We start from the raw sequence: 20,000 nt of genomic DNA, 5'->3' as shown, positions 1-20,000 counted from the left end.
ATGTAGATGCAGGAGAGATGGAGGAGCGTCATCTCGCCCTCCGAACTCTTCAGCACTCTCCCCATACTCATGAGTCTTCGGAGCTTTTCCTGAATCCCAGCACTTCACCGCTCTCGATTTGACATCGCCGCTGTTTGTTGTGTTGCAAGTGACGCAAAAGACGCTTTAAAATCGGATCTGAGTGCCCAGAGCGTCCAGACTGAGAGACCTCCGTCCACACGCTGTCCACGTTATCGAAAATCAATCTAGATACAATCTTTCTGTGCCAAAAAATCTGATTTGGGCTGGCGGTATCAACACAGCCTGAGATTTAGACTGAGAAAAATGCTTAAATATAGTAGCCATAGCTAATAATTCTCCTGGTGAGATTGCTGTAAGCTTAATTTAAGATTATTTACCTTATTTCTAGACATTTTTACTAGTTTTGAGTGATTTTAATAAGTAAATTTATCTCAATATATTGGCAGATAATCATGCTTTTTTTTTTTTAGATGTGCTTGAACCCATTTTTACTAAATAAAGTGACCCAAACCAAGTAAACAATGTCTAGGAATGAACTAGATGATCATATAATTGGTGCACAGCCTTCTCAAAATGGGAAATATTAGATGCATCGACTGGGTTTAAGATCATTTCACTTGTCCAGACATGCATTTGTTGCAGTGCCGTGCGAGTGAGCATATTCCTCCGAGAGATAATCCCTCCTCCGCGTCTCTCTGGGCCGTACCGTTGGCTCTGTGCTGCAGGTTGTACTGCCCGCTGTACAGTTTGCAGGTGGAGTTGTCTCCTTTGCACACTCCGCAGGCATCCAGCGCAGCGGAGGAGCCCAGCACCTGGTCACAGCCCACCGGCTCCACAGGAAGAGAGGAAAAAGAGACGTGAGATTAGAATGACATTATGAGCTGGTGCAGAATGACAGCGCGCTCGGTTCTGCACATGAACGCCCTGAGCGCTTGAGAACTGCAGCGGCGCACTGTAAAACGCAGCATCACTGTGTGGGACAGTGTAGTGTCCTGTAAAAGAACCATATCATACATTTTTACTCAGCTTTATGTACCAAAAACGATCAAATCGTGTTCATTTTTTTAACCACTCAGTATTTTCTTACTGTGCCTTTAAGGCTGATATACCTAAAACTGAAATATACACCAATCAGCCATAAATGAACTTGTTTATACCCTCACTGTCCATCTTATCAGCTCCACTGACCGTATAGCTGCACTCTGTAGTTCTACAGTTACAGACTGTAGTCCATCTGTTTCTCTGATACTCTGTTACCCTGTTCTTCAGTGGTCAGGACCCCCATGGACCCTCACAGTGCAGGTAGTATTTGGGTGGTGGGTCATTCTCAGCACGGCAGTAACACTCATGTGCTGGTGGTGTGTTAGTGTGTGTTGTGCTGGTCTGTGTGGATCAGACGCAGCAGTGCTGCTGGAGATTGAGTTGTAGATGCTTGTATGAATGGAAAAAAAACCCTTTACGATGCTCTGAAGAACCACTTTCTTTACTAAAGAAGCCTTGAAGGGCCGTCATTTTAACTGCGTAAAAGGAAGCATTTCACATCAAACCACTCTGAAAGAGTGCAGCTTAAGACTGAACTGAGCTAACGTCTGAAAAAAGCCCTCCTCTTACCTCACACATGCCATCGATGCACACGTCCAGCCTGTTATCGGAGCAGGACGTGCCGTCCTTGACCTTGCTGGACATGGCGAAGAAGAAGTCAAAGTCCTCCGCGATGCAGTACAGTTTACAGATGTCTTCATCTGTATAAGAGAAGAACGAGGCTGTTATATCACTGCTGTCGGGAGAAATCCTCATATCTCCACTTATGTATATTTACATTTACGGCATTTGGCTGACGCTCTTATCCAGAGCGACTTACAATTTGATCATTTTACACAGGAAGGCCAAAGTGGTGTTAGGAGTCTTGCCCAAGGACTCTTATTGGTATAGTGTAGGGTGGTTACCCAGGTGGGGATTGAACCCCAGTCTACAGCATAGAAGGCAGAGGTGTGACCCACTACACTACCCAATCACACACGCACGCACGCACATTTTATTTTTTTTCCTCCAGTTTTTGCCATAATCTGAAAACGCCTGTTGTCCTTTAGGTTGTATATAAATTTAACGATGAACGGACCAAAAGAAACGGCCCAAAATGACTAGGAAAGAAGTCCGGTTATATTCGGCTATATTCAGAATACATTTAGAACACATGTTGATAAGGCACATTTTTTTCGTTCACACTTTTTCTTGCTGTTACTGGTTGGCTATCATCCTGTAATTACTCTGTTATCATGTTTCATGAAAAATTCAGTGTAAATTCACTATTTTTTTTTTTTCTGCCTGACCAGCTTCTACAGTTCACCGCTGCCCTAATAACCCCCCGAGCAGGAGTTCAGTCGTCCCTTAAAAGAACTCAGTAATGCTGAGACACATAACTGGCTCATATTAGTTTATCGGTCCACTCAGGCTTTAGCTGGAACCTCACTGTGTGCTGATTTTAGGAACTTAACCCCTGGTGACACACATCCTCTACAGAGAACACACCTTTGTGTCACGCATTGGCCTCATCGATTGGACTCCAACTCCCAGAATGCGCTGGGAGATCCTGTGACTCTGGACTCGCACTCCTATCAAGTCCCCAGACTTTTAACTGATGCCACCTGTGTCTCATTATAGCACAGAGTAGAAAAGCCTGGGCTTGACAATCAGTCAGTGCGAGGCATTGTTTTCTCCAGAACTTACTGAGCGTTTCTCCCAGTTATCTTATGTTTGACCGTGATTTTGACCTTTTGGATTCGTTATTGGACATTTGGCCTGAACTTGGACTACTCCTTTGTGTTGTGCCCCTTTTTTGTTGCCATGGCTGCTAGGCTGACGATTAATCTGTCTAACCTCTCATCCGCTAGCGTCTGGGTTCCTGTCACTCCGCAACACTTTGAACTGTTTGTTTACTGAATTTAACAAATTGCGGGGAAAAAATAAATCATAAAATGTGTCTAGAGTGATTTTTATTATGTGAAGTGAAATCTAAAACAAGTGAAATTTTATTATGCTTTTCACAAATAAACAGAAATTGTGCTCTAAAAATTACAGACAAAAAAGCGACCAAGATTTTTTCTGTTCTTTGTTGTGATTTCTAACATTTTTTTTACAATAATTTTGTAAATAAACAGATAAATAAACGATTTCTCTCCATCTCCCCTGAGCAGTGTTTCTGGGGTAAAGCCGTGCCCTGAGGAGCTCTTGACTAATCCATCTCCGCTCATCTATCACACAGTGCGAGTGGCTACATGTCTGACCTCTGGATCATACAGTCATTCTGCATTATCAGCTGCAGCTGAGCATAACAAAACACACGGCTTCTGCAGCAAAAACAGTCCAGAAACAAACACGACTGATTACTTTTTCAAAAACGTCCACGTTTTTGCCAAGACAGCAGAACAAGCACAGACAAGGGCCTAAACTTAAGCTTCTAAACTTCACCTGACACCCATTATACACCCACGGTCCACTTTCCTGTAGCACCGCCTTGCTGGTGTACAGTTAGAGCTTGTAGCTCGTCTTGTGGATGACCAGTCAGTGTTGTCCATCCTACGGCCTGTTTCCAACCACTGAGCTGCTCCTGTCTGGATATTTTTAGGTGGTGGTCCACTCTTAACCTAGCAGAGATGCTGATGCGTCTCATAGTCTCGTACCCGCAACACCACCCAAATATCCGGACAAGGGCTGTCCTGTAGTCAGAAACTGACCAATGATGAATGGTGTAGAGGGGGCTGATAAACTGCAGCAACAGATGGACCACAGTCTGTAGCTGTACACCTACAGAGTGGAGCTATGAGGGAGGGGTTTCGAATTAAGTGGCCGGTAAATGGGAGAACAATGTAAATGTTTCTAATAAAGTGGCCAGTGATTGGCAGCACAAAGCGGGTGTTTCTAATAAAGTGGCCAGTGGGTTGAAGTACAGTATGTTTCTAATAAAGTTCCCATTCAGTGGATGTACAAGGTGGGTGTTTCTTATAAAGTGGCCAGTGAGTGGAATTAGAGGGTAGGTGTTTCTAATAAAGTGGCCAGTGAGTGGAATTAGAGGGTAGGTGTTTCTAATAAAGTGGACAGTGAGTGGAATTAGAGGGTAGGTGTTTCTAATAAAATGGCCTGCGAGCATGTTAATTATTAACTCAGAAATTTGTCATTAAGGTGCCATACCTTCCACTTTAGTGTAGGGCTTCCACTTGTAGTACCATCCTCTGAAAGGTTTGCTGTTGTACTCGGCGCACTGCTGGGCCCGAAAGTCCACAGCATTGGGCTGACATGGTGCAGTGTTACACAGCTGGTGAACGCGGCTGGAGCCCTGGCAGAACCGTCCATTGTGCTGTGGGCTTTGTAGAAAAAAACAGCAATAAGCAAAGCTAGCAGTGATTAAGAATGCGGAGCACTGCTAAGAGAAATTAAGAAGAGAGAGTTCAAACGTTCATCAAGCAAGATGAATTTCTTAGCCTGAGTTAACCCAAATGCAGTCATCAGCCGAGACATGTTTAGTGCCCTAACATCAACTTTATGCTGGAGCTATGAGACTTCTCTAGCTAACAAGTAATGGAAGAAAGTAAGGAAGGAAATGGGGAATTTCATACTCCACTAGTTGCATTTAACTACCACACATTATGTCTCAAAGCACATCTCTCACATTCCCTTTCACATACATTATATAAAGATCCAAGCAACACTTTAGCAACCACCTGGGATATCACAGCAATGGCCTAGCAATGCCTAAGCAACCACATAGGATACCAACGAAACGGCCTAGCAACGTTTTAGCAACCACTTGGGATAACATAGCAGTGGCTTAGCAACATGTTAGCAACCATCTGGCATACCATATCAATGGCCTAGCAATGCCTTAGGAACCACTTATTACTCCACAGCAATGCCCCAGCAACCACCTTGGATATCACAGCAACGGCCTAGTCACACCTTAACAACCACCTGGGTTACCACCAATATTAATGGCTGAGTAACCACTTAGCAACCATTTGGAATAATACAGCAACAGTGTAGAAACACCTTCCCAGCTAGAAATGTTATGGGTTAACGTTCCCTAAAAACATCATGCAACAAAATCTGTGACCCTGACAAAATCCTCAAAACATCCTCTGAATATCAGAGTTAAAATGTTATGTTTCAGTTAACATTTAACCTTATCAGAACACTATTTGAAATGATAAACTTCCTTAAAACTTTCTTTGAACACTAAATTAAAATGTTTTCTTTAAAACATTATTAGAACTTCAGGTAAATATCAGCCAAAGTTGTGGGAGCGCCTGGGATACCACAGTACAGGCAAGGCAACACATTAGAAACCACCTGGGATAACACCATAATGACATAGCAACACCTAAAAAACCAACAGGGATACCATGGCAACGGCCTAGCAACACCTTAGCAACCACTAGGAATACCATAGTAACAGTCCAACAACACTTCAGCAACCAACTGGGATAACAGCAATGGCTTAGCAACACCTTAGAAACCACCTGGGATATCACAGTAATGGCCTAGCAACACCTTAGCAACCACCTGGGATAACACAGCAATGGCCTAGCAACACCTTAGCAACCATCTGCATACCATATCTATGGCCTAACAACACCATAGCAACCACCTGGGATAACACAGCAATGGCTCAGTAACACCTTAGCAACCACCTGGGATACCATAGTAATGGCCTAGCAACACCTTAGCAACCACCTGGAGTAACAAAGTGAAAGCCTAGCAATGCCTTAGCAACCACCTGGGATAACACAGCAATTTCTTAGCAACACCTTAGCAACCACCTGGGATACCATAGTAATGGCCTAGCAACACCTTAGCAACCATCTGGAGTAACAAAGTGAAAGCCTAGCAATGCCTTAGCAACCACCTGGGATAACACAGCAATTTCTTAGCAACACCTTAGCAACCACCTGGGATACCATAGTAATGGCATAGCAACACCTTAGCAACCACCTGGAGTAACAAAGTGAAAGCCTAGCAATGCCTTAGCAACCACCTGGGATAACACAGCAATTTCTTAGCAACACCTTAGCAACCACCTGGGATTTCATAGCAATGGCTTTGCATTGGTACATAAAATGTAGATCTGCTGATGCTTTTTTAAAGTTCACAATCAAAACTACAACTTTAGGCCATTCTGGTTTAGGGACCTTTTACTATTACTGTACATTATATTACACTATAATTGAAAATTCTGCTTCTTGTCCTGGTTCTACTTTCTCAAACATCAGAAAGGAATAATCCAACAAACCAACACCCCCCCAAAAAAAACCTGCTCCCAAACACGGTGGATTAGTTCCCCTCTGTCTGTACCTGTAGTAACTTTACGTCAGACGAACCTGCTGATGTTTCATGTAAGCGACTCTGCCAGACGTCCGACATAAATTGCCACGTTGGACTGCGTCCACGCTGGCCAGCGACTTTGTGGAACGCTAAAACATACCCGCAGACTGAAATGCAATCCGAGTAATCTAATTCATCTCCATAGGCTGTTGTGTCTTTTGCATTTTGGTTAAAAAACGGCTTTTTTATAGCCTCATTGTGGGAGTTCACCTCAAATCTATAACGGAGATTCATCACTTGAAGACTAGATCTACTGATTGTGGCACATATTGCCAGATAACACATGGGCTGAGCCCATATACATTAAATACACAACATGATGAAGGAGCGCAGGATAATAACGTTTATGCAAAAACCAGGTGTGCTGTAATAAATACAGTAAGGCTTTATGTGGCTTTACAAAGGCACACAGTATTATAACTCTGCTTGTTCTGTCTGCAATAGCATCGTTTGTTAAAATCGGAGGGGTTTTTATGGCTCTTCCTGTGAGCTCGAGGACGGGACAACCTCTCCAACAACTACGTTTACTGACTTACGTGATTCTTCAATGTATTACATTTTTCACTTCAACTTTCAAGCACCAGTTGTACTTTTAATGAGTAATATTCCCTCAGCATCTCCTTGTTTTAATTCAAATAAAGGATTTGATAATGTTTCCACCTCTGAGTGTCTTACAGAACACATGTAACATGTGGTGTCTGTTAAGCTTTAAAACTAAGTTTCCTACATGTGTTATAGAGTTTTGCGGAAATATGAAGTGTCATATGATTTCACATCCTGCAAAATGTGTTTGGGTGCAATCCCAACGCAAAGCTTGGACCTGCTTGTATGATTTCACACTTATTTTTTCAATTTGCTATTTTTTATCTAATATACCTAAACTGCACAGAGAATAAACCCGTCTGGAGACCTTGTGTGAACTAAACGCTGCTAGAATGGAGACGATGTACAGATTAGCTGATGCACTTTGAGTGTTCTGCTGGAAGAAAAGTGTGTTCAAATTAAGTAGGAGCAAAACACAAACTGGAGCGAATGAGAAGAGAAGAGAAGAGAAGAGAAGAGAAGAGAAGAGAAGAGAAGAGAAGAGAAGAGAAGAGAAGAGTGCAGAGCAGAAGAGAAGAAAAGAAGAGAGCACAGAGCAGAAGAAAGCAGAAGAGAAGAAAAGAGAAGAGAGCAGAAGAGAAGAAAAGAGAAAAGAGCAGACCAGAAGAGAGCAGAAGAGAAGAAAAGAGAAAAGAGCAGACCAGAAGAGAGCAGAAGAGAAGAAAAGAGAAAAGAGCAGACCAGAAGAGAGCAGAAGAGAAGAAAAGAGAAAAGAGCAGAGCAGAAGAGAAGCAAGCAGAAGAGAGCACACAGCAGAAGAGAAGAGAAGAGTGCGGAGCAGAAGAGAAGAAAAGAAGAGAGCACAGAGCAGAAGAAAGCAGAAGAGAAGAAAAGAGAAAAGAGCAGAACAGAAGAGAAGAGAGCAGAAGAGAAGAAAAGAGAAAAGAGCAGAGCAGAAGAGAACAGAAGAGAAGACAGCAGAAGAGAGCACACAGCAGAAGAGAAGAGAAGAGTGCGGAGCAGAAGAGAAGAAAAGAAGAGAGCACTGAGCAGAAGAAAGCAGAAGAGAAGAAAAGAGAAGAGAGCAGAACAGAAGAGAAGAGAGCAGAAGAGAAGAAAAGAGAAAAGAGCAGACCAGAAAAGAACAGAAGAGAAGAGAAGAGTGCGGAGCAGAAGAGAAGAAAAGAGAAAAGAGCAGAGCAGAAGAGAACAGAAGAGAAGAAAAGAGAAAAGAGCAGAGCAGAAGAGAACAGAAGAGAGCAGAAGAGAGCACACAGCAGAAGAGAAGAGAAGAGTGCAGAGCAGAAGAGAAGAAAAGAAGAGAGCACAGAGCAGAAGAGAGCAGAAGAGAAGAAAAGAGAAAAGAAGAGAAGAGAGAACCATTGAGAGTAACCATGACTTAAAACTAAAAAGACGTTAAGACCATGATGGAGAACCACTGAGATGATCAAAGTGAAAACAATTAAGCCATGAAGAGCATGACAGAACATCTGAGAAGACTCAAAATTAGAAACCATTAAGATGATGATGGAGAACCTCTGAGAGGAACCAAGAATCAAAACTAGAAAGCCATTAAGAGCATGATAGAGAAACACTGGAAGGAACTAAGACCCAAAACCAGAATCCAATTGAGACCATAATAGAGAACCACTGAAAGGAACCAAGTCCCATAACTAGAAACGAAGAGCATGATGGAGAACCGCTGAGAGGAACCAAGACTCAATACTAGAAACCCATTAAGAGCATGGCGGGGAACCACTGAGAGGAACCAAGGCTCAAAAGGAGAAACTCACATAGTAGCACCACTGAAACTAACCAAGACTCAAGCAAGGGGAATATGGTGGGCTAGACGCTTACAGGACATTAAACATGAGAACACGGTGGACACAAAGTTCAGTGTAAGCGTAGTGCAGTGAAGGAAAGCAGAGGAGAGCGCAGGCCTCCTCCCAAAACCTCAGGAATACCACACTGTACCACATGAAAGAGAAGAAAAGCCACCCTCTCTCTGCAGGGAGAGGTGACCCGTGAGTCGCCTGGTACAGAGCTTTGAGGACTGGTTTGTGGACAAGCCATAGGGTTTAAAGTGGAGACATACTTTAGGATATCCACCCACAGAGCAACCTCAAACTGAAGGGCTGAACTGCAGCCTGGACTGCCTATTATAAACACGTTAGCAGCTCCTCCACGGGGCTTCACCGGCTGTTCATACGTCAACATCAGAGACAACAAATGAGACTTCCTCAAACATCACTCATCAGCCAGACATCCACGAGACCATCAAACAGAGACATTCCAGAGGAAAAAGACAGATGGCCCTCCTCCACACACCTGAACTGCTGCACTGGGACCACCATTAAAACCAAGTCCAGAGAACTCTAGTGCTGAGCTCCCCTTTAGAACTGCAGAAGAACTTCTAGCATCTATCAGCAGAAGAACTGAGATTTGTTAGGCTTCTTTTAGGCTAGATTTATACCACAGGTAAAAGTGGCCCAAATCTGATTTTCTCACCAAATCATTTTTTTTTTGTTGTTGTTCGGCTGTTCACATTATCTTTTAAATGTGATCTGTATCCGAGTTTAGTTTGAACAGATCAGCTCCCAAACCGACCCACATGCGTAAAAGAACAATACTTCACGTGGCTCGTCAAACATGATGGCCAGCAAACGCCTGTCGCTCGCGGAGCTTCAGTTCCGTTTTCGCCAACTGACAATAAACTGGACTGGGCTAAGGACACTGACGCCCACTACAGGAAGGGCCAAAGTCGTCTCTATTTTCTGAGGTGCCTGAGGTCCTTCAACATCTGCTGGACTATGCTCAGGATCTTCTATGAGTCTGTGGTGGTGAGTGCTATCCTCTATGCTGTTGCATGCTGGGGAAGCAGGCTGGGGAAGCAGGCTGAGGGTGGCAGACGCCAACAGACTCAACAGACTGATCCGCAAGGCCGGTGATGCTGTGGGTGTGGAGCTGGACTCGCTGACGGCCGTGTCGGAGAGGAGGACGCTGTCTAAGCTGCAGGCCATTATGGACAATGACTCCCACCCACTCTACGATACGGTGATGAGACACAGGAGCTCATTCAGTGCCAGACTCATTCTACCGAAATGACCACAGAGCGCCACAGGAGCTCATTCAGTGCCAGACTCATTCTACCGAAATGACCACAGAGCGCCACAGGAGGTCATTCTTACCTGTGGCCATCAAACTCTATAACTCCTCCCTCAGTGTGTGATTCACAAAACTCAATACCAAACTGTTCATATGTGCAATAATAACAATTGTGTGTGCAAAAACTCAGAGGGACACTAACTTCATTTAAATCATTTAAATAATTGTAACTGCTTTATACCTGATGTTTCATATTACTATCACAATCACTGCCACCTTACTATATTCTGAAGTACTTAAATCTGGTGTACATACTGTAAATTCTCTATATTGTCTTAAATTATTAGTAGTGTTTATTTTTACATAAATGGCTGCAACTGTAACAACTGCAATTTCCCCCTGGGATCAATAAAGGAATCTGAATCTGAAGCTGAATGATCAAGGTCCAGTGGTGGACAGCTGGGCTCATCAACCCAGAGCATGTTCAAGTTCGCCGTAAAAAGGGCGCGTTACTCGGCCACTTCTTAGGTTTGTGTCTTCGGATTCTTTAATCTTTTTTCTTTGACGATGCAGCCTTGGTCTCCTCCGGGTGCGCTCGGCCGGTATGCGATACGGCTCTTCTAATGTTTTGGTACAGACACATCAGCCTGAATGTTTTATGAGCCTCAGCAGCAGGAAATTAAGACGAATGTCCAGTTGGACTGAAATAAAAGCCGCAGGAATTCCGATTTGGCTGTTCAGACCGAGTCACACTGCTGCAGATCGGATACGGATCGGATTTCAGTCCCACATATGAAAGCGTCTCAAATTGGAATTTAAAATGTCAGATTCAGTGGGTTTATCTGTTCACACTGCCACACATCTGTGCCACATGTGGAGAAGAAAGAGCGTATTTGGGCCATTTTTCCATGCGGTGTAAACATAGCCTTAGTGTTTGCTGGTCACAATTATTACATAATCTCTTCTCGCAGCTTGAGCTGAACACAACATGTTAAGCTGACTAAAGCTGTCAATCAAATTTAACATTTAAATATTCATCAGATGCAAAGAGAAAATGCAGAAAATGCCTCTGTTGTCTTGCATGTTCCAGGCTAATAAGTTAACATTATCCCAAATGATAACCACCATACAGGATGAAGGACAAAATGGTTCTGAGAAGAACCAATGAGAGGAACCAAGACTCAAAAAGGAGAAATTCCCTAAGTCAAGGGTCAGCAACATGCGGCCCATTTACTGCCCAGTTGCGGCTCCACAGCTGAATCAGATCAGTAGGTAATAATAAAATAATCCTCCTGTACAGTAAAATAAAGCTCTGCTGATCCTTCAACACAGTTTAACAGTAAATGGTCTTAAACGCTGGAGTTAATGTAGAACTGCTGATTCACCCTTTAACCCTGAAGATCAGCGCAGACGGCTGGTCACCATAGCAACACAGACAACACTCTTGCCTAGCTAGTTTCCTAGGAAATGTCAAAGAGAGAGATTTAAGACGAACTCCAGCTGGTTCCCTGATACGTTTAATCTGCAACAAGAAACTGACAAACACTAAAACGTCACGAGGCTGAATTCAGTTTCTCATTCGCCAGCTTCTTGTTTGAATTCTCCCATCCCATTTCAGGTTTCATTTAAGGTGGAATGGCAAAATTCAGACAAGAAGTTGGCGAATGAGAAGCAACTTCAGCCTCAAGAAAAAAAATCTAAAGTTGAGAGACATTTTACAAGAAGCTATTCTACATTTGCGCAAAAGTTTCCTGCTGGAGATGCGAGAAAAGCTATTTGTGGCTATTCTCCTCACTAGAATCTCTCAGATTTAAATTTCACATCAGTCAAAGTGTTGTTGCACTTTCAGTTGCCATGTTCTTTAGCAGGTAATGACAGAGGGAGATTTGAATTTTATATAAAGGTCCTTCTCAAAGATAGAACAGACTCGGTTTATATCACAATACCTACATTTAGAGTCGGTTATTCATTCAGCCTAATGAGAAACTGTAGAACGGACTCGGTTTATATCACAATACCTACATTTAGAGTCGGTTATTCATTCAGTCTAATGAGAAACTGTAGAACGGACTCGGTTTATATCACAATACCTACATTTAGAGCCGGTTATTCATTCAGCCTAATGAGAAACTGTAGAACAGACTCGGTTTATATCACAATACCTACATTTAGAGTCGGTTATTCATTCAGTCTAATGAGAAACTGTAGAACAGACTCGGTTTATATCACAATACCTACATTTAGAGTCGGTTATTCATTCAGTCTAATGAGAAACTGTAGAACAGACTCGGTTTATATCACAATACCTACATTTAGAGTCGGTTATTCATTCAGTCTAATGAGAAACTGTAGAACAGACTCGGTTTATATCACAATACCTACATTTAGAGCCGGTTATTCATTCAGTCTAATGAGAAACTGTAGAACGGACTCGGTTTATATCACAATACCTACATTTAGAGTCGGTTATTCATTCAGCCTAATGAGAAACTGTAGAACAGACTCGGTTTATATCACAAAACCTACATTTAGAGTCGGTTATTCATTCAGTCTAATGAGAAACTGTAGAACGGACTCGGTTTATATCACAATACCTACATTTAGAGTCGGTTATTCATTCAGCCTAATGAGAAACTGTAGAACAGACTCGGTTTATATCACAATACCTACATTTAGAGTCGGTTATTCATTCAGTCTAATGAGAAACTGTAGAACAGACTAGGTTTATATCACAAAACCTACATTTAGAGTCGGTTATTCATTCAGTCTAATGAGAAACTGTAGAACAGACTCGGTTTATATCACAATACCTACATTTAGAGTCGGTTATTCATTCAGTCTAATGAGAAACTGTAGAACAGACTCGGTTTATATCACAAAACCTACATTTAGAGTCGGTTATTCATTCAGTCTAATGAGAAACTGTAGAACGGACTCGGTTTATATCACAATACCTACATTTAGAGTCGGTTATTCATTCAGTCTAATGAGAAACTGTGGAACGGACTCGGTTTATATCACAATACCTACATTTAGAGTCGGTTCGGTTAATTCGATTTGTAGTCGTCATCAATTTTTTGTGTCTCATTTTTCTGTTTCAATGTTAAATAATCACAAAAATATGGAAAAATATAAATCAAATTCACACTATAATAAAATATTTCATACATACATGCAGAAACACGGTTTAGAATCTGCACTTTCTACACAGCTTCTCCACTCGTTCCCTTGAGTCCTAATGATGAATCTTAAATTACATGCTTTTGATAAAAATCTGCAACTTCTAGGGGTTAAATAACCATCCAGACTCATTTAATCCAGCAGGCTATAGGTTATTTTATGTGCTATAGGCTGATCCACATGTCTCTGCCTGTCTCAGCATGTTTTCTCTCATTTCCTCTGGGATGCATTAATGTCCTTCAAGGGAGAGGAAACACTGAGCTGCTTCTCTCTGATTTACACACACTGTATACAAGGAGCCAGTTACAAACCCACAAAACACAGATTTCACTCACCTGCGTTACTGTCTATTTAGTCTAGAACAGACTCGGTTTATATCACAATACCTACATTTAGAGCCGGTTATTCATTCAGCCTAATGAGAAACTGTAGAACGGACTCGGTTTATATCACAATACCTACATTTAGAGGCGGTTATTCATTCAGTCTAATGAGAAACTGTAGAACGGACTCGGTTTATATCACAATACTTACATTTAGAGTCGGTTATTCATTCAGTCTAATGAGAAACTGTAGAACGGACTCGGTTTATATCACAATACCTACATTTAGAGTCGGTTATTCATTCAGTCTAATGAGAAACTGTAGAACGGACTCGGTTTATATCACAATACCTACAATTAGAGTCGGTTATTCATTCAGTCTAATGAGAAACTGTAGAACAGACTCGGTTTATATCACAATACCTACATTTAGAGCCGGTTATTCATTCAGCCTAATGAGAAACTGTAGAACGGACTCGGTTTATATCACAATACCTACATTTAGAGTCGGTTATTCATTCAGTCTAATGAGAAACTGTAGAACAGACTCGGTTTATATCACAATACCTACATTTAGAGTCGGTTATTCATTCAGTCTAATGAGAAACTGTAGAACAGACTCGGTTTATATCACAATACCTACATTTAGAGTCGGTTATTCATTCAGTCTAATGAGAAACTGTAGAACGGACTCGGTTTATATCACAATACCTACATTTAGAGCCGGTTATTCATTCAGTCTAATGAGAAACTGTAGAACGGACTCGGTTTATATCACAATACCTACATTTAGAGTCGGTTATTCATTCAGTCTAATGAGAAACTGTAGAACGGACTCGGTTTATATCACAATACCTACATTTAGAGTCGGTTATTCATTCAGTCTAATGAGAAACTGTAGAACGGACTCGGTTTATATCACAATACCTACATTTAGAGCCGGTTATTCATTCAGTCTAATGAGAAACTGTAGAACGGACTCGGTTTATATCACAATACCTACATTTAGAGCCGGTTATTCATTCAGCCTAATGAGAAACTGTAGAACGGACTTGGTTTATATCACAATACCGACATTTAGAGCCGGTTATTCATTCAGCCTAATGAGAAACTGTAGAACGGACTCGGTTTATATCACAATACCTACATTTAGAGTCGGTTATTCATTCAGCCTAATGAGAAACTGTAGAACAGACTCGGTTTATATCACAATACCTACATTTAGAGTCGGTTATTCATTCAGCCTAATGAGAAACTGTAGAACAGACTCGGTTTATATCACAATACCTACATTTAGAGTCGGTTATTCATTCAGCCTAATGAGAAACTGTAGAACAGACTCGGTTTATATCACAATACCTACATTTAGAGTCGGTTATTCATTCAGTCTAATGAGAAACTGTAGAACAGACTCGGTTTATATCACAATACCTACATTTAGAGTCGGTTATTCATTCAGTCTAATGAGAAACTGTAGAACAGACTCGGTTTATATCACAATACCTACATTTAGAGCCGGTTATTCATTCAGTCTAATGAGAAACTGTAGAACAGACTCGGTTTATATCACAATACCTACATTTAGAGTCGGTTATTCATTCAGCCTAATGAGAAACTGTAGAACAGACTCGGTTTATATCACAATACCTACATTTAGAGTCGGTTATTCATTCAGTCTAATGAGAAACTGTAGAACAGACTCGGTTTATATCACAATACCTACATTTAGAGTCGGTTATTCATTCAGTCTAATGAGAAACTGTAGAACAGACTCGGTTTATATCACAGTACCTACAGAAGAACACGTTTCTAGTATCTCTTCATTGGGACTAACAAATTGTCTTATTATGATGGGGACAAACAGGTTCCCGCAAAGGCCATAAAGTAAATTACACACTCCGCTTCTCTTTGTCTGGAGAAATTTACAGTGGAGGCCGTGGAGGATTTTACCTTTATTCAGAAAAGACACACAGTACACTCTTCAGTCTGAAAACGATCTGACTCCTGGAGACTCTGAGGGAATTTCCTCTCCGGCAGAAATGCAGAGAGATGCCAACAGACAGCCGAACGCTGGAGAGGAACCGATTCACATTATCCAGCTCCATCTAACAGCACCTGCAGCTAAAACACCTCGCAGATACCTGCCGACACACGCAGAGAGGAAACACCTGGGCCTACACACACACACACATGCATGCCTAATGGAAAATCTGGATTCTAATAAATATGTAGTTATGGATATTTTTCAAACGTTTTAACCCCCTCGTTTGTGCGACCTCAGCTTAATTCCCTACTCTCACAACTACGGATTACTTTCACTGCAGATACTGAATACATCACATGACACTGAATAATTAATGGAAGATAATTGCTCATTATCTAAGCTGCTTATCCTCCTGGGTCACAGGATGAGCTGGAGCCTGGACAGGCCGGGGTGGTCGGAGAACCCAGAAGAAAACATTCACAGAGAGAACAGAGATTCACAGAAAAAAAAATAAGTGGAAGAATACATACTGAATAATTTATGTTAGACACTGAATAATTCATAGTAGATACCGAATAATTCATAACAGACACTGAATAATTCATATTAGTTGCTGAATAATTCATAGGAAATACTGAATAATGTATATAGTATACATGAATTCATTATTTCATAATTCATATTACTTGATGAATAATTCATAGTAGGCAATGAATAATTTATGTTAAACGCTGGATAATACATAGTATATACAGAATAATTCAAAGTGCATATTATATAATACATGGACGATACTACTAGATCCTGAACAATACATAGTTGATACTGAAAAAATTATAGTAAATATGGAATAATTCAATTGAGACTGAGTCATTTAAAGTAGATCCTGAATAATTCATAGCATTTTCTGAATAAGTCATAGTAGTTACTGAATAATATATCGCAGACATTGAAGTCACTGAAATTCATAGTAGTTATTAAAGTTCATAGTAGACACTGAATAACTCAGAGGATAACAAACCCTATCACTAAAATAGATCTGCACTTCACACGGGAACCACTGAGCCCATCCTTTAGATCTGTTCTCACCATGAAAAAGCCTTGAATTCAACCTACAGCAACAAGAAGGTTTACTGCTTAGAATGTTTTCAGGTTGAAAATGTTTGCATCACCCAGCAGTGACCAGTTCTTCCCTCCTGCAGAAACGTGACCGACTTTTCACACGTTGTTCCCCGAAATACGAGGAACAATTTCGTCCAGTCTGAAGTCAAAGCTCCTCCAGAGGAGCAGACGGTGGTTAATCTGAGATTAGCTCTTTCTGGCCTTTCCCAGAGCATCTGAGAGGCACCGGGTCAGCTAGGCTTCAAATCTAATTCAAGCACTGACCATTCAGAATAGATAAAGCAGGACAGCTCATTTACTTTCACAGTGAGTAAAGCTGCTGAGGAGATACAGGAATGTGCAGTCGGAGTCTCAGAGCTGGGAGAAAGCTGGGGAGGGAGAGTGGACATCACTACACTACACTGCTCTTTATATACGTCTGTATGTGTAAATCGGTCCACTTCATTTCCATTTTAGTTAAGGGTCATTCTACACAAACGTCCACCTTTATATCTCTCCGTAGGAGTCACTGGTGTTACCGATCCTCATTGGTGCTACACATCATGAACGTAACACCAGAGACGTTTTTAATGAACGATGCATTTTACAAAGTAACTGCTACAGAACATCAAACCACACGCCGTCAATCAGGACGTCCACTAAACGTCCACTAAAATATGGAATTTAATCCATTTGTGTTTCTATTTTTTCACAGTGACCTCAGAATAAAGTCGGTCGCACCAGTGACGTCAGCTAGAAGCTTCATATGAGATCCTGAGCTGAATGAGAAGATCTCTGAGAACTGAGAGACGCAGTGGACTCACCATGAGCTTTTCTCCATAGATCCTCAGAGAACAGGTCAAAGGAGGTCGAGTGACGTCATCGGTGTGACTTTTATTTCAAAATAAGAGGTTTTTGTGATGCAGTAACACCAGTGACGCGACTCCTGGGGAACTTTCATTATATATATATTAGAATTTTTATTTGTCATTTGTTTTTTTCATGTCATTTCAGCCATATATTCCACAGCCATGTATAGATTACTGCAGTTAAAATAATGTTATTAACCTGAAAATACCTCATAAATTACACATGCCTGTGGGGACGAGCTCTACTGTGGTGCTTGGAGTTCTATATGATTGATTTAAAAACCAATATTGCTAAATTGAGGCTCAAGAAGGTGAAATTGTTAAAATAACATTGTTTTATTTTAAAATATAAATAGATTGTAACCCTAACATGTTATTACAGCGTAATATATCTGTAAACACTAGGGAAACAAAAATGGACGTTTCCATAGAATGACCCAACACTCTCTAAAATGTACCATTTTTTGACATTTTTGGATGTGGATGAAATAAATCTGAGCTTTTTGCCTTTGTTTAGTTTCTTCTTGCCAGTTTGACCCCATTCGTTACGTGCTGTCAGCGTGGGTGTTGGGTTTAATTTACCTGGGGCTGTTGCAGGATCGCTCTCGGTACATCACCCCTCCCCCGCAGGTTCTGGAACATTCGGACCACTCTGACCAGCCGGACCACTGTCCGTGCACTGCCTTCGGGCCGTGATCCCCCAGCTTCACACACTGACCCTTCCGACACCACTGCGTTAGTGGACAAAGAAATACACTGAGAACAGCCTAAAACTGGTTTAACCCTCAGAATCCTTAAAGATAAACACTTCATTAATATTACACAATAAGTTAAGTGACACTTTTTTAATCCCACAAACGGGGAAATTCCACCTCCGCATTTAACCCGTCCGTGAAGTGAAACACCACATACACACTAGTGAATACACACACTAGGGGGCAGTGAGCACACTTGCCCGGAGCGGTGGGCAGCCCAATCCACGGCGCGCAGGGATCAGTTGGGGGTTAGGTGTCTTGCTCAAGGACACCTCAGTCATGGACTGTCGGTGCTGGGGATCGAACCGGCAACCTTCCAGTCACAGGGCCAGATCCCTAACCTCCAGCCCAGTCATTTCACATGCTTTATTTAGAAAACCTGCCTTTGTACTTTTGGAACAAGACCTTCTATGCAGGCTGCTCAACGGTGCAGTGATGGTTTAACCCAGGGGTGGAAAACTCCACTCCTGGAGGGCCAGAATCCAGCAGACTTTGGTGAATTTCCTGCTGCACCACACCTGATTAACACTCATCTACTAATTGCCAGGTTTGGTGTGTGTTGTTTGAGAAGGGGAACCACCAAACTGTGCTGGACACCAGCCCTCCAGAACCAGAGTTTAACCCTTATGCTGTGTTTACATGTTGGCATTGAAAAAGCACTGATCCGCCCCTCATTCCAGAACCGACGATGATCAGTGTTACTTCACAACGGTAAGGAACTTACGTCCGGGTGGAGAACGCAGGTGGCACTGCAGCGATACTGCAGTTAATACTAGAAAGTTAATACTTAAAGCAGCTTTATCTGCTGGAATACAAGAAAATGTTGGTAAAATGAGTTACATGCTGTGGAACGTCTGACATTACAGCCTTAAACACAAGATTTGGCCGTTTTTGCCGATGTTTTGTCTCTTCCGTTTTAATTTATTGTAAATTGTCCCAAAAACTGAGCTGCTTAGATGCTGATTGGACACGCTTTCCACCAGAAATACAGCCAACCGTTGTGTTTACAAACGTTCTGATTTGGTCTATACAGCCGACAGCAGCAAGAAGGCCTGTAGACGTTGCCATGGTGATAGCGTTAATGGTGTCTCTGTTGTGTTGGGGGTGAAGGTGTTGACTATTCTATCCTCAACGTGATGTTTCTCAGCGCGCTCTAGCCAGCGTTCAGGAGTTGATGTACACATTATGAAACGTTTCTCGTCAGATCTAAACACAATATGACTTCCTGTGGTTATATTGTATTCAACTTGAAAAAAAAACTACTTTGATTGAAAGAATTATGCTTTTAAGTAGATCTAACGAGACACTATTTGCAGGCTATGATCAAATTTGCCTGGACTTCACTGCAAACACTCAAGGTCCAGTTCAAGAGGCTTTGTCATTCCATCTATGTGCAAGTACACAGTGGAGTAAATGATGTTCCTCCAGGAACAACATGGAACAAAATAGACAGTACAAAGTGCAAATATAAATAAAACAGACAATAGACACAGTAAAACGATGGACAGTGCTGCACCGACACTCATTACTGAGCATGAGGTAGCCAGGATAAGATGCAAAGATATTTAACCTTTTCAGCTCCTCGAGACCACCGATGGTCCCAAACCACACTTGGTCATGTTCTTCATAACGTTCATATTTCATAAGCTCCATTCAGAAGCTGGGCGTCGTGTGAGGCTGTAGCTCTTCTCTCCAGTCTAATAGACGATGATGTCATTTTAAACCCTTATAATAAAAGAAGCTG

General features: G+C 41.7%; 1 protein-coding gene across 2 annotated transcripts in view; it reads right to left on the bottom strand.

Moving 5' to 3' along the window:
* adamts18 (ADAM metallopeptidase with thrombospondin type 1 motif, 18) overlaps nt 1-20,000 on the bottom strand; it is a 133,420-nt gene that overhangs the window by 42,639 nt on the left and 70,781 nt on the right. For both annotated transcript variants that reach the window (XM_017717899.2, XM_017717900.2), the window contains 4 exons: nt 18,084-18,232; nt 4,210-4,382; nt 1,633-1,763; nt 728-851 (listed from right to left, as the gene is read on the bottom strand). In XM_017717899.2, the coding sequence (XP_017573388.1) occupies nt 728-851; nt 1,633-1,763; nt 4,210-4,382; nt 18,084-18,232 (577 nt within the window). The remainder of the gene's footprint in view (nt 1-727; nt 852-1,632; nt 1,764-4,209; nt 4,383-18,083; nt 18,233-20,000) is intronic.

This window comes from Pygocentrus nattereri, chromosome 25, assembly GCF_015220715.1.
Source record: "Pygocentrus nattereri isolate fPygNat1 chromosome 25, fPygNat1.pri, whole genome shotgun sequence".
In the NCBI taxonomy this organism is placed as follows: Eukaryota; Metazoa; Chordata; class Actinopteri; order Characiformes; family Serrasalmidae; genus Pygocentrus; species Pygocentrus nattereri.
This window is presented reverse-complemented; position numbering and strand designations above follow the sequence as displayed.